Raw genomic sequence first — 14868 nt, 5'->3', positions numbered from 1 at the left:
ATTTTCCGTAAATACTTTGGTAGCCTACCCGATCTCCAGACATAATTAAGCTCAAGTGTGAGGCTCCCCAAGCAGCATTGATATTGGGATCCTCCCTGTTGAACGGTCTTCTTGGCCGACTGCGCTGTTGCATGTTGCGATTGGTCCTTGTTCAGCTCGGCCATGTTGTTCTGCGATCCGTGTGCCAATGCTCTGTTGTGTTTTATTGGTCTGTAATGATTTGGTAATGCAGTTTGGCGTTTTTTCCGTGTCAGGAAGACGTTGGCGTGATCGGGGAGGCAGATCTCTTGTTTTTACTGGGGTTGTACTCTCATGAGCCGGGGGAGTCTCCTCATCCGAATCATCCCCAGTGAGATCAATCACGTCAGTCAATGAATCTCCATGAGTCTTTGGTCCATTTACTGCCGTAAACCCCCGTGGTCTCGCAGGCTGTCGAAGAACTCCCTTCGTGATCAAAAGTTCTCGCACATCACGCGCAAAATGACACGAGACACCAACCACCCAGAACAACTCACCATGGTCGTTCTTTTCTGTCTCCAACTTATAGTGCATGTTTCCGTATTCACTCGTCAGCACGTCGTAGAGCTTACTAAGAGAGGTGATCTCTCTACAAGGTATGCGTGTGCGGATATCTGACATTTTCGGCTTGTAGTTGCGGAACGCGTGCCAGGCTTGAGTCCAGTGACCGGGCCTGAGGACGTCATATAGGGAATCATTGTCAGTGATTTAATTCCCAGGTATATGGAGATCTGTGATTAACGACCAAATGCAGCTTCAGGGTTAATGATTGTGTTCTCGCGATTTGTTAGCAGCTGAAATCATTCACTGATTGGCTGGGCATGTGTCACAGACCAGTCTATCGATCCCCGGCTTCGGCCCTATGATAATTCCACTGCTTCCTGTTGCCTCATAACCCCTCTTCTTGGTCTTTTGTCACAACATCACATTAACCTTTTTAGCCCTAAGCTCTCGCGCTTGAACTAAGCTCTGCGCAACTGCACCATGCGTCTATGGGAACCATTGCGTCATTCCTTGCTCCATGTTGCGAAGAGGCCAGTTGAGGGCATACTTGAAGTTATAATTCTAAGTTATTTGTAGCCCCTCAGGGTGAGGGAAAACAGCGGAACGACTTACACCAAAAATCGCTGATCTTCCGTCCGCCGTAGTTTTTCACCCCCTAGATAGCCTTTTGCTCTTATAAGCCCGTTAAAGGTAGATATGAGGTTAGTTGAGGCGATTGGTCCATGAACCTGTAGGGGGGGGCCAATGGATAAGTCGGCCGTTAAACGCTGTGAGCGGAATGCTGGGCATTCTTCAAGAAACGCCACCCACGGGCCGAGGGCCTTCCTATAATTGAACATCAAGAAACGACTGTTTCTTATGCACCTACAGCAACTATCCCCGCAGCGATGGCAAGACTCGCCACTGCTGTCTCATAGAATAGAGAAGTGCCTAAAGCCCTGGGTTTCCAACAGTCCAATTGACCATTGGTGGGGTGATGCGCTAACGTCTGTAACCATCTCCATCGATCACCAATCTAAGACACGGAAACCCGGTATAAATCCCTCTTCTAACTTCTAACGGCTGAAGCATTTAAGGTTTCACAAGAATCTACAACGGCTGAACGGCTCTTAAGCTACCGGATTTGATGTAGTGGAGTCTAGACCAGATACCAAGGAAGGGTAATGCAGGGGTGATGTGATTGTTTCCTTGCACTCTTGCAGTCCCCACGAACAATCCCTGATCCAGGTTAATCACCAGGCCGGAATTTGGTGCCGACTATTGGCAAACTGCATTCCAAACAATCATCGATACGAACTTGGAATGAGGGGTTTAAGCGCTCTCATGCTCTCAGCCTGACGCAGAAGAAATTATACACATATATAAAATGTGTTAAAGCACGGCCCTGTATGCCTACCAGTTGCTGCAATTTCCCCTTTGGATAGGCAACGTGTTTGTAATAGTACTTTAAAGTCCGGAGGATTTCCAACTTTCGTCCCGCAGCTTCTATCCTAGCTCTCCATCACACTCTCTATTCGTTCTAGTCACTCTTTCATCATGCGTCTTTCGTCTGGCCTCCTCGTGGCTTGCGCCTCGGGTGTCCTGGGTCAGTTCCAGCAAATCCACCATTTCAAGAGATTCACCAACTCCAGCACCTCTGCTTTTGAGACTACTTCTTCCGTCGAGGCAACCACCACGAGCGCTGCTCCAACTAGCGTAGCGTCCGTTGAGCTAAATCTCAAAGACTTCGTCTTGGGCCAGGGTGCTTCTTTTTACCCACCACCTGATGGTGACAGCATGTCAGTTTCACATTCTGTCGCGATGTTGTAACCCTCCTGACATTAGCTATTTGGATATAGTCTCATGGCTCCCGAACCCTATGATGGTTCTTCGCTTGACCGTCGCCATTTCATTAGAGCCCTTCCCTTTACGCCACCAAACATCTCCATTACCTATGTCAAATTCACAGTACCTTCTTTGATTCGATACGGTCCGCTTGTTCTGACTTGCAGTAACTACTTGCCTTGTTTTGGCTTTGACCAATGTACTGCACTAATTAACAGCGGCAACGACGGCAGCGGCAACAGCAAGCGGGACGTGCCTTGTGTTTATCGAGTCCTCGTCGATGGCGAGGTTGTACTTCAGCAACCAATAACCGGAACAGGCTCTCTTGACCTTTCTACTAATCCATTTCCCCTGAAATCTGATTATAAGATCACATTCGAACAGGGTTGTGGTGGCACGTTTATCCCTGTTATCCTCAAAGGGGTCAGCGTTGTAGAAGCGCCCGACAAAACCTCAACTCCTATCTCTTCGATAGTCATCGCAACCGGTAATTCTGTGGAAACTGGTACCGCCACAACTGAGAGTGCCATCGAGACCACAGGAGCTTTCTTCACCACCAACTCTGAGGGCGAGACAGTCACCCTCGCTGAACCTACTGACGCTGCATCTTCTGGTGCTGCTGGCTTCACCACCAATTCTGAAGGTGAGACAGTTTTCCCCACAGAGACTGTTTCCACCAACTCTGAGGTCGCTACCACCAACTCCAATGGTGAGACCATCTTCCCTACAACTATTACCGGCGCCGCCTCTACTTCTACTGCCACCTCTGTTCCAGGCTTTCCCGGCAGTATCATCGACTTCACTCTCTTCGGATGCGTTGGCTCTACTGCTGGCTTCCCTACCTTCACTTCTGTCGAGACCAGCGAGCGCATGGATCTTGACGTCTGCGCCGGGCTGTGTGCTGGACGCGCTTACTTTGGCGTCTATGATACCACCTGCTACTGCGGTAATGAGTTCGGCGACGATGCTAGCCGGGTCAACCTTGACGAGTGCGACATTGAGTGCCCTGGAGATGACAGCCAGTTCTGCGGTGGTGACTCTTCCGCCAGGAGACTTCTTGCTCGTCAGAACGTCCCCAGCAACCGACTCCTCACAGTATATGCTGCTCCTCAGGATTTAGTAGTCACCGATTCTCTCACTCAAACAGTGACTGAGGAGCAGACTGTCGTTACTACATTTACCACTACCGTCACTGGAGCTTCCACCACAGCTGTTGAGGTTATCACTACTGCTCTGGTCTGCGTCAATGGTCAATGCTTCCCCGGCTCTTCTACTGTCTACATCTTCGTTGAGATCAACGGCAGCGACTGTGATGGTCAGTGGGTCTTTATTTCTGTGCCTTGCCCCGGTGGTCACAAATACGTTCCCCAGTATTGCTCTGGAGGCAACTGTGCCAACCTTCAGGTGTATAAGCCTCAGCAGTGTAACGACTGGTACAACTACGACTCCTTCTTTGTTGCTTGTGATTGTGCTACCTGTTCTCAGGGCATTCAATATCTTCCTTGGCAGAACTCATGGGGTACACCAGATAAGTGCAACAATCAAGTTCCTACTTGCTCTGGAGGCAACTGCCCTACCAACAACCAGGGCATACCTCCCCATGGTGTCAGCTGGAGCTCCAACTCGACCAGTCCCCATGGAGGCTCTAACGGTGGCTCAAACGGAGGCTCTGGCGGTTCTGGCGGCTCTGGTGGCTCGGGCGGCTCTGGTGGTTCCGGAGGCTCCAGCTCCGGCTCAGGCTCAGGCTCCAATGGTGGTTCTAACGGCGGCTCCCACGGAGGCTCTGGAGGTTCCAGCTCTGGCTCAAGCTCAAGCTCCAATGGTGGTTCCAGTGCCCCCGGCTCCGAGAGTGCTTACCCTAGCACTATCACTGTCAGTGGTGCTAGTAAGCAAGTGATGGATACGCTGGCTTTCCTTGCTGTGTTCATTGCTTTGTTTTAAGCACCCTATACTATTCAGGATATATGAGTTAGGTTCCCTTTTTACTTGAATCTCTAGTATATTTAATACTCCTAGTAATTCCATATCCATACTCGCTACAAGTGTAGAAAGGGCCGTATTCGCTATTGCAGGTACTCGTGGCATTTTATGGCGGCGCAGTGTTTTAATCTGGCGAAGTATCTTGGATGGGTATAGTAGGTGGCAATTCATCCAAAGGCATTCATATCAGCTCGTTGAATATCGCGTCATGAGGGCGAATTTAGTGCATCCACAAATCATTTGCCTCATGAAGCGCGAAGAGCCTGTCGAAGAGGCGTGAGGGGGTGCTGACGAAAGCAACGACATACGACATGGCGTGACGAAGTACGTTCTTACTTAACCGTTTCTGGCAAAAGCTATGCCTGAAGAAAAATAGAAGGTCTTCAATTTTGAATGCTGGCCATGTGTGTTTGAAGGAGAGGAGAAGTTCTGTCTCATCATCTCGACAGGAGACTCAAATAACGCCAAAGTGGAAGGGCAGCGATAACTTTGGAAGGGCAAGTACAAGATCAGCGGTAAGCGAGACAGCTGCTAAGCTTGCCTTCTCCTTTACTCAATCTAGATCAGGTCTTTCCATGCAGTTGAGAGACTAAGAGAAGGTTCGGAGTTAGGGCAGACCAAAAATGAAATGTTCAACCACCAACTACGATTGCCAGGCGAGATGGAAAACTTGATGTCGGCCAAAATGAGTAAATTCCAAAGCATGAGCAGAAACATCAATCCATCCAAAAGATTCGTCTGAAAAGGGAATCTAAACTTGTTCCATAATGCAGAAGATTGTATGCATAACTTAGACTACGGTATGGTTGTGGACATATTTGACATGGGATTCGCCTGATAGAAAGCGCATCATAATAGTATGAACACGAAAGGCTCAGTTTACTGCCGGTCACTCATTTTATGACTTACTGGCGAAAGTCGGAAATGCCTTATATCCGGATGCACAATACTTCTGGTAAATCTCAAACGTCCTGGTCAGAGCTGTATGTGAAATGACATTTTTGCAAATCTAAACGTACACGTATATGGGGATAATAATTAAGAAACAGTATTAATAAGAGGCGATCATCATCTCTTCATCGCGTACGTATGATTCGCCTCAACCTCCTGAACGACGTCGTTCCGCACATAAATCCCCGCCATATCCTGCTCCTGTGAATGGAGCGACTCAGTAGTTCGACTTGAGATGAAAGTCCGAGGTCCCTCTTTTCCATCGATAATCTCAAACTCTCTAGGAATCCCTTGTTCTGGATCGGCAAGTTGATGAGTTGAGCTTGTCTCGTCTTCTTCTTTGTCCTTGTTGGTACGGTTGATGGTAGTGAGACGAATGCCGTGAGTGGTGCGGCTGATGGGATGACTGCTTCCAGCAGAGCTGAGGAATCTCTTGGGAAGAATCTTGGTAAAGATGGGGCGGAGGAGAGGGAAGCATCCGGAGACGATGGCCACGTTGATCTCGACACCTCCCCACATGTCGTTTGTGGCGACGTCGCGGGGCATTTGTCTTGATGCAGGATCGTATTGGAGGGCTGTGACGATGACGAAGACAGATGCAAGACAAACACTTTGTTTGTTAGTATGATACTGTAACGTAGTGACAAAAGACTTACATGAAACCAAGGGCAAACAGCGCAGTGATGGCAATCTTTTGTCCCAGACGAAGTCGCAACTTAAACACTTCAATAACCGGCAGCGCCAGGATCACAACATCCAGAATAAAGTGAGTAAGGCATGTCGCGAAGAAGAATTGCGAGTCGTTGATCTTGCAGACAGCGTTCTCAATCGACTTGTCCCAATAGGCTTGAACAGGTATGCAATGGAAGATGACCATGAATGTACGGAGGATGAGCCAAGCGCCGCTGATGCCAAGCATAACCTGGATCGGGATTCGAATCGCCGATTGCTTGAAGATGCGCCAGTAGAAGAGAAGAATAGACAGCTTTGAAAGGCCGATCGAGTATGAATAGGTGAGGGAGATGAGGAACTGCATCAGTCGTGCGTGGAGGTTGATCTCTTCGTATCGTTCATTGCTGACGGAGTCGGGAATAGTTGTGCCAAGGTACCATGTCAAGGTCCCTACATCAATCAGCCTCTAGTCACATCATCAGAGCAAAGGGCACTTACAGTATATCATCACAACATTGTATCCAATGCCAACAACCTACAAACACGTAAGCAACATCTCCAAAGGCTTCACAGATAAGACTTACAAAGGCACCGACACACAGGTAGTCATCATACCACCAGGGAACCTTTGTCATTCGCCTCGCAAAGACACGCGCAATCAGCGCCAGCAAGGCCGACACCCACGTGATGACCATGGCACTGATGATATCCGACTTGAGGCTCATGACGGGCTATGATCCTACGCTCCCGCAGGCTTGTCAAAACTAAAAAAGAACTCTGGACGAACTTTTGTTTTAGTTAAGTTAAGAAAAGTAACGCAAGGTGCAGGAGGAGTACACACACACGCCAGGCACGGATGTCCGTGGGAGTGATCTGCATTTGAAGGATGTCCCTTTCCACATGGTGCCTTGGCTGGTGAGAATCCTTGACGCTTATCTGGATGGGTCTAATCCGGGGAGAGAAAGGCGTTGGCTGAGGCTCTGGGGTAAAAGAGGACTGGACTTGGCTTCCAGAACAACTGACTCGTTGGCTACACCATCAGCTTTCTCGGCGGGTATGCTAACCGGAGTGCCATTGTGTGACTGGACCAAGTCTAGCGTTAGCTACAGTACAGTGGACCGGCGGAAATCGTCCGGGGGAGATTTTGGCAGGGCTGATCATCTCTGGATCCCTGAGTGATTTTGTCTGTTTAGGGAACATTCCCCTTGACGATCATCAATGACGTGACGTTGATTAAGCTGGGCTAACTGAGCAGACTGGCAAACGAATGGGAGTTGATGATTGCTTGTCGGATACTCGGCCCTTTAGAACATGACTGGTTGATGAATTCACTGCAGACCTTCCAGAACCAGAAAAATGGCGTCGATAGCTGTCGCATTGATCAACAGCTTCATAATCAGCGTCCCACTGACCATTTCAGCAGGTGGGATAACGACGCCGTTGATTGCTCATACGAGGATTATTCTAGAAGAGGAAGCTCTGGAGAGGAAAATCACTCAACCCGCCCTTGGAGAACAAGATGGCCTCAGCTTCGACACTGCTAGGCCAGTGATGTACAGGGGCATCTCTACCAACCCGGCCCGTAAGCTCGGTCCCGATTTTTCGGTTGTTCTAGCAGAAACTCTGTGAAATTTAATCCGACACGCTGAAACAGCATCTCACCTATCACCATCACTGCACCACGCCCTATCATCCATCGTGGCGCCACGTCTGCTTGTAGTGCATCAATATTTAGCACGCTGGGGCCAGTGGCTGATCCCTGGGCTTTACCACCTACTGCTTCTGGAGTTAGTGCGTACCCCGGACAGGCATTGGCCAACAGCCTCTGTCTTATCTTTTTTGTGATCTTGACCGTTTTCTGTTGTAATGTCATGATTTATTTCCGGCTAACGCACGCCATCGCTCTCGCTCTCTCCGCGGTATGGCACTATGAACTACGCTGCTCACGACTATTGAGACTCTGGGTTGCATTCCAGCCCTGTAGGGATCTAGCTAATGATTGACCTTGCATAACAACGTTGCAGTCGCTTCGAGCTGAGCATGCCAAGTTGACTCCGTAGATTGGGTTGTGTAGCACCAACCTTTGTATCGCTTGGAGCGCTGAAAGCTGAACCCTGCAGCATGAGATTGGGGAACCTGGATTATCGTCCCACTTCCCCTGGACCAAGAAGATAAAAAATGATTCTAGACTCTCGTTTATCGTCCTGTCAAATTTGACCAAAAGATGATCTTCCTAGTTTCTGGAATATTTATGACATGATAGTTTCTCCAATGTATTGAAAATGGTAAAGCATGCGAGGCGAGGTCACTTGCACATGATAGATTCCAGCGGAGCAAGCTCACAGATGACAGATTCCAGCGGAGTAGAACCCCAGACCCATAGAAAGATAACGATGGAGACACTTCCAATTCCACTTCCCCTCGTCCGTGGTGGACCATGTCGTAAGTGTTGCTTGGCATTTTCCACGTCTGCATCGAGAAACTCGTCTCGAAAATGAAGTTAAGACGATGCTTGATCTACCAGTAAAACCACTCATATTCGTTACTCAGCAGATTAGTTGGTGAATCAATGAACCGGTGTTGCAAATGGTCAGTATCCTTTCCCTGTTTGCTCTAGAGCGTCTTGTCATTAACGCTTGGACCGTGATAAGGGCGTCGATCCCTATCGCAACCGCGTCATGATCATCGTCAATCAGACACAATCAGCATCTTCATTGACTCCCTGTCGGCCCGAACCATATCTGATACATGAGCCCACAGTCCGAGCCATCTCATTCTCTCCATCTTATCGCCCAGTCCCCCTTTGCAAAGCTCGGTTCCACGATTTTTCCCGCCATCACTGCCTCACAGAGACGCTTCTCGCCTTCGTCGCTGACAGAGAACCCAAAAATAACACCGCGTCGGGCAGCGCACTTTGTCATTTCCCGTTCCTTCGCGCGTTTCTGTCCCTGTCTTCGCTTCTCGAGCATCGCATCTGTTTCGTGGATTCGTTCTGCTCGGCCTTTTTCGCCGCCGACGCTGCCGTTGACTTCGGAGACGGATTGAGGTGGGCGGATGCGAGTTCCGCTGCGGACTGACATGCGGGCGAGAACGTCGCCGTCGATGCGATTCTCGTCTTTGATGTTGCCTGAGAGATCCATATCTTCTGATGATCGCGGCTCCGATGGCGCTTGCGCTTGCCTTTGTTCGCTTCCATCCGCGTCCTCCTCGTCGCTGTGATGTTCTTCAATATCTCCCTCCATTGACGTTCGGTTCGGTCCAAAGACCAGTTCTTCTGCTGCGCTGCAGGGCACCAAGATCCGATTGTCGCCTTTGCTGTTCTTCCCTTTCTTATGCTTGCCACCTTTTGCCTGCTTCTTGACCTCATCTGTTGTGCTCTCTTCGGCCGTCAACAATTTGACAAAGGCTTTCTCCAGCTCACGGTCCAGCTTTCCAGGCTTCTGTGTGCGACATCGGCTCGAGCAGTACTTGGCTGGCGTATTGGTATTTGCTGTCGCGGTAGTTCGTCTCGTGCTAATCACTCTGCCGCATGAATGACAATATGGAGTTGCTTCGCCTCCTGGTAACAAGTAGAAGGGTGCTGGTGTTGCTTGCGATTTGGAGGGTCGACTCCAACTGTCCATCCAACTCATCTTGGCCGACTCCAATGACCTTCGCTGTAGATGGTGCCGGGTAGAGAAATGTCGGCAATTTTGTCTCAACGCGTGAACTGTTGCTATGTGTAGTCTTTGAATGTGCTTCATGCAAATGATGTCGCTCCAAGATTTGCTAGGATGAAAATGCAGTCCAGGTCGAGCGATGGATATCGTGGTGATGATGTCATTGTCGTCATCGAGCGCCGCGAAAAGATCCAAGTCAATCAACATCAATTGGCACTACGACACAGTGATATTGACTTCAGCCGTGGAAGAAGCATTACATTGCGGTAAGACATCTAGTATTATTAGGAATCTCTGTACAAAATATCATCTTGGACTCTCATTCGAGTTTAGGGTACTCCAGCACTAATCTTGGACAGCATTTTTCAGCTCAAATACTCAGCTTTATAGATCAAAATTAGTACCTAAATATATTGAAAACTTCGTAATTCTTCAGTATCAGTATCTCAATTGGTGGAAAACGACTACGAAGCTTGAGACCAGTATCAGCCAACAACTACATGTTCTTCTGGGCATGACTAGTGAAAAGGTGAAGCTAGATTAATTGGAAGAATGATAATCCAATCCTGGTTAAGAATGCTATTTCTCACAATTACAATTGAACTGAGCAAATGCAGGTATAAGAGATGAGAGACTGAGATAAAAATGCAGAAAAATGAAGTTAAAAGATTTAATACAAATCCTATGCCAAAAGATTTAAAAATAAAATAAAATAACAGAAATACACCGAGAAACGAGGTTGAACGATACTTTACTGTGTAACGAGAAGAGTACTCGCAACACTTGGTACACCCGCCGAGTTGATAACGAACAACATCCAGTACCCAGGCAAAGCAATACCAGAGTCGCTTGGAACCTGGAATGAATAACTGTTACCACTTCCGGTACTTCTCAGACTCAATGGAATACGGCGCTGGTCAGTATTGACTGTATGTGTTGAAGTTCCGTATCGGATTAACGAAGCCTGCTTGATGCTGGTATTTGTCGAGATTGTGATCTTGCCACCGACCTTGACACTCTTAGCAGAGACTTTGGTGATCTTGGGACGTGTCGCCAGCTTTCCACTAGAATCGTAAAGATTGTTTGGTGTATAGATCTGGGCGTCGAAATGGTTGGTGTCGCAATCGCCGCAAAGGCCGCCACCACCGTTGAAAACCCTGCCGTCGGGAAGTAATAAGGAAATACTGTGGTAGACTCGGACAATTGAGTTTGGTTGTTGTTTGTAGAAAGTGTCATCGTTGGGGACGTAGAGCTCTGGTGTAAGCTGAGGAGTTGAGTCGGCGAAAGGAATACCACGCTGTTGACCACCTGTGATGAAAACGTTTCCATCGGGGAGAATGACAGAAGTGTGAAAGGTTCGGGGGTAATACAAGCCGTTGCTCGCGAAAACTGTTTTGGGTGTACTTCCAGGCTCACCGATTGTGATGATGTGAGCGTTAGTTGTGGCGTCAGAGTCTTGGTAGCTTGGGGAACCGCCAAACGTAAGGATCTTTCCTTTGACTGCATCATACATAACAGCGTTTCCGCACATAGCATCTGGATCAGTGCCGCGGCTGGACTGACGTTTACCGGCTGACTTCGTAGCACCACTTCCGCTGGTATAATACCAGTTCATAGCAGTGCTAGGTCCGGCTTGGAATACAGAACCCTTCTTCCAGCCGAAGAGCCATCCGTGGTTATCTGAACGATAGAGGCCTTGTTGATCGGCAGTCAACATTGGCTTGACCAAAGCTCCTGGAAGCGAAGTCCAAGTCTTTGAAGATGGGTCATAGACTTCGCCATTCTTCTCAAAAATACCACCGCTCCATGACCCGCCGATAGTAAATACGCGACCATTTGATAGAGTTGCTGATGACTGGTATCCGCGGGCTACCTTCATATCAGGGCCTGGGATCCAGCTATCCCTAGAGGAGTCATAGAGACTTGTTTTCTCAGCGTTATTTCCACCAGTGACAACAACTTGTCCGTTTCCATCCATGGAGATACCAGGGCAAAACATATCGTGCTTGGTGACAGTCACAGTGCGTTGAGAAATTACACCCGTAGAAGGATCCCAAGTCGAGGTCAAGGTTACGCCGCCAGGGGAGCCTCCGAACGCATCGTTGCGGTAGGAGGACCAAACCAGAACCTTTCCGGATGTTGGCTCAACAGCGGCAGCTACTGGAACGATAGGGAAGTCCAGTGTCGGGCCCCAGCGTCCAAGGCCGGGTTGAGGGCTGGTATAAGAAGCTGCCTTGAAGACGTTGATCTCGGCGATGCTGGTCCAAGGCTGGTCGTTTGCTTCAGTGACAGCGACAAGGCGGACGTAACGAGCAGGACGAGTCTCAAAGTTAGAGTATTTCTCAGTGTTGTCAGCGAACCAAGTTCCAGTCGCGACAGCGTCGCCCCAGTTCTTCCCATCTGTGCTGAGAAAGACGTTGTGACGACCGATCCAGCCGTGATCACTACCGTCCTGGCGAGGAAGAACAGACAAACCATTCACATTTTGAGAAGAGCCCATGTCGATAGTGATGGTGTGAGGAGGCTTTGGGTCATTGGTGCCTCCAGCAGCCCAATCAGTATGCCAGAAGGTGTTGCTGTCACCATCAATGGCCTTGGAACACTCATCTCCCTCATGCTGGCTATCGCAGGTGACTTTCCATTTGTCGCGGCTGATAGCAGTACCGATGGGAGCTGAGGCTCTAAGACTCAAGAATTGCAAGGATCCTTCGGGGGTCTCAGCTTTTGAAGCGGGCTGGGAGATAGCGACAGCGCTAGCGCTCCCAAGATAAAGAGCAAATGTCCAAAAGGACTTCATTGTAGCGAAAGGAATAGAAAAGAATGATAATTATAAGATATGGAGAAGAAGAAAGGTGAATGAATGGAGTGGACTGGACTGGAAGCATCGGCAATTTGGTCGGAGGACAACATATTATTTATTGATTACTCTTCTGGTGCAAGTTTGTTCTAGCAGGACTGACATCAGACGCACAGCCGAGCCGGTAGATCCATCGCACCGCAGGCATCACACCTACCGTACTTTCAGCTCACATGGTTCAGTTCAGCTGGGCGGATCGAGGCAACTACCTTCAATATCGGGTTTACGAAACCAGTCCGTCAATTGGCCAGCAAAGTTCAGAGTATGCTAAGAAAAGAAAAGGGTCTCCTCGTATTGGCTTACAGGTTACACAACAGAATGAGGCCCACCTGGGCTTGTTTGTTTCAGGTCAGGTTAAATTCAGCACGGCGTCTGAGCGCAACCTATTGAGTTAGAGTGGTGAGAGAAAACAAGACTAAAAGTTGACGGGAAGATCGACGGATGGGATTTTGGCTCCACGATGTTTAATTAGTTCAAGCCACAACAGCCATTTCCCCTGACTTGGTGCATATCGGTGTCATGCAAATGTGAGGCTCTGGGGAAATTTCTACGACGACCATGACAAGAGACTGTGAAAAATTAACAGCCATCTTGAGTCGACAGTCAAGAGCCGATCTCCTTAGTCTAGTTTGCAGCTACTAGTAATATTTGCATGATGTAATTGTTACTCTTAGCCATAGGACTATCGATTGTGGCTTCAAAAAGTTCGGTACTTTTTAACACTAAGCTATCAAGCTGGAGCTTAGATGCCGTGATCTTCCAGTTCGCTTGACAGCCAGAGGTCGCGCATGATAAAGAACCGTCAGGTCAGAGGAGAGATGGTAGTCTAAAGTTAGAGACCGCACATGTGACGATCCTTCTAGAAATCAAGGTTACGGCAAGTGCTAGAATATTTGAAGTGCGGCGTCCGCAGTCAAGGACCTTTTGCCGTTCTTGTGATTGGTTCTCATTCCTTTGAAGGTCATCTCCATAGCCTGTAAGATCGGAAAGTACACTAGGCTAAGTAAGCCGAGCTATTTGGATTGGAAAGCTGTGTTCTAGTGCGCAGCCTGTCCTTGCAATTTGAAACCATGCACTTTGACAACTCGAGCCTCGCGATACTCGAAATGGAAAGCCCCGATGTTCTACAGAAATAATTCGAGGCTAAATAATTGACATAAGCAGGCAAATCCATTCAAGGATCCGTATGCTGATGCAAAGTCAGCAAGAATCTGACAAGAGATTCGCTACGCCGCTTGGCGTCAGCACTATTTCTATGCTTCAATATTATGTGAGCTTAAAAGCCGATTGCTCCCCAATCTCACTGGATCAAGGACTCTCTGACTTACAACAATTCAACCTACTCGACGCTTATCTATCGCTAGCTGTGGCGATGCGCTTCCTGACGGATTCTCGTGGCCTGGGTGACCCAAACTCTGAGGAAGTCCCTCTCCTTGTCATCGGGGCTGGGCTCCCTCGCGCTGCCACATCATCAATGCAAGCGGCTTTTGAGAAGCTAGGCTGCGGACCATGCATGCACATGGCAGAAATCCTCCCCCATCCCTCGCGTTTACGCCTTTTCATCGCCGCCCTGCGCGAGAAGAATCCCGAAGTTCGGCAAAAGATGGTCAAGCAACTCATTCACGGCCATCGTTCCATCTGCGATCTTCCTGTCGTGTACTTCACACCAGACATGATGGACGCATATCCAGATGCCAAGATTGTGCTTAACCAAAGACCCGATCCTGAAGTCTGGGCCAAGAGTGCTGAGGAGAGCTTCTGGTTCTTCTTCAGCCCTTGGTTCTACTGGGTCGGTCTGCTCTGGTCTTCTGATCGGATGTGGTATACACTTAATATGGAGAGCATCAAGTTGGGCAAGGAGAAGTATGGCTCAGCTGAAATCTTCTCGGCGGAAATGTATAACAAGTACAACGAGGAGGTATTGGCTGAGGCGAAGAAGAGGAATCGAGAGGTTCTTCAGTTCAAGGCAGAGGATGGATGGGAGCCTCTTTGCAAATTCTTAGGCAAAGACGTTCCGAGTGAACCTTTTCCACGATTGAATGAGAAAAAGACTTTCCAGATCGTGAAATATGTATTCATCGCGAAGGGAGTTTTGTCTTGGGTTGCTCTTTTCGGCGCCACGTGGGGACTTTGGAAGGTCGCGTCCTGGTACCTGTAAATCTACACGTGCATTCAGCCACGACTATCAAATAAATGGAGGATATAAAATTGTCGTTATAAAAAGCAAAAAATGAATCGCTTGTTATGCTAACTGGAGGGTTCGAACCTCCGCGGTTTCCCACTGCGGGTTTGGTTTCTGATAAGAACCTAAACACAGCGCCTTAACCACTCGGCCAAGTTAGCGATGATGATTCGGGTGGATTTATAGCTCGCGAATCAACAACAAGACCTGATGCCTAACTG

General features: G+C 48.7%; 6 protein-coding genes and 1 non-coding gene across 7 annotated transcripts; 2 read left to right on the top strand and 5 right to left on the bottom strand.

The window, feature by feature from the left end:
- Nucleotides 1-51: 51 nt before the first annotated feature.
- FPRO_14429 (uncharacterized protein) lies at nt 52-639 on the bottom strand (the record flags this gene model as incomplete). The annotated part of the gene is made up of 1 exon (XM_031219452.1): nt 52-639. The coding sequence occupies one exon, from the start codon at nt 637-639 to the stop codon at nt 52-54; it is 588 nt and encodes a 195-aa protein (XP_031085210.1).
- A 1419-nt stretch (nt 640-2058) lies between these two features.
- FPRO_14428 (uncharacterized protein) lies at nt 2059-4287 on the top strand (the record flags this gene model as incomplete). The annotated part of the gene is made up of 2 exons (XM_031219451.1): nt 2059-2300; nt 2361-4287. The coding sequence occupies 2 exons, from the start codon at nt 2059-2061 to the stop codon at nt 4285-4287; spliced, it is 2169 nt and encodes a 722-aa protein (XP_031085209.1).
- A 1107-nt stretch (nt 4288-5394) lies between these two features.
- On the bottom strand, nt 5395-6674 carry FPRO_14427 (uncharacterized protein; the record flags this gene model as incomplete). The annotated part of the gene is made up of 4 exons (XM_031219450.1): nt 5395-5887; nt 5934-6399; nt 6448-6484; nt 6534-6674. The coding sequence occupies 4 exons, from the start codon at nt 6672-6674 to the stop codon at nt 5395-5397; spliced, it is 1137 nt and encodes a 378-aa protein (XP_031085208.1).
- A 2046-nt stretch (nt 6675-8720) lies between these two features.
- FPRO_14426 (uncharacterized protein) lies at nt 8721-9581 on the bottom strand (the record flags this gene model as incomplete). The annotated part of the gene is made up of 1 exon (XM_031219449.1): nt 8721-9581. One exon carries the CDS (start codon nt 9579-9581, stop codon nt 8721-8723), a length of 861 nt encoding a protein of 286 aa, XP_031085207.1.
- A 778-nt stretch (nt 9582-10359) lies between these two features.
- Nucleotides 10360-12405, bottom strand: FPRO_14425 (galactose oxidase precursor; the record flags this gene model as incomplete). Its single annotated transcript, XM_031219448.1, has 1 exon — nt 10360-12405. The coding sequence occupies one exon, from the start codon at nt 12403-12405 to the stop codon at nt 10360-10362; it is 2046 nt and encodes a 681-aa protein (XP_031085206.1).
- A 1432-nt stretch (nt 12406-13837) lies between these two features.
- On the top strand, nt 13838-14623 carry FPRO_14424 (uncharacterized protein; the record flags this gene model as incomplete). Its single annotated transcript, XM_031219446.1, has 1 exon — nt 13838-14623. One exon carries the CDS (start codon nt 13838-13840, stop codon nt 14621-14623), a length of 786 nt encoding a protein of 261 aa, XP_031085205.1.
- Nucleotides 14624-14710: 87 nt separating this feature from the next.
- tRNA lies at nt 14711-14808 on the bottom strand. Its single transcript is given in 2 exon segments — nt 14711-14752; nt 14772-14808. It is a non-coding gene; the product is annotated as a tRNA-Leu (tRNA).
- Nucleotides 14809-14868: the final 60 nt, after the last annotated feature.

The sequence above is a fragment of the Fusarium proliferatum genome (assembly GCF_900067095.1).
Source record: "Fusarium proliferatum ET1 genome assembly, contig: FPRO_scaffold008, whole genome shotgun sequence".
NCBI classification, from domain to species: domain Eukaryota; kingdom Fungi; phylum Ascomycota; class Sordariomycetes; order Hypocreales; family Nectriaceae; genus Fusarium; species Fusarium proliferatum.
Note: the sequence above shows the minus strand (reverse complement) of the source record. Positions and strands in the feature narration are given on the sequence as shown.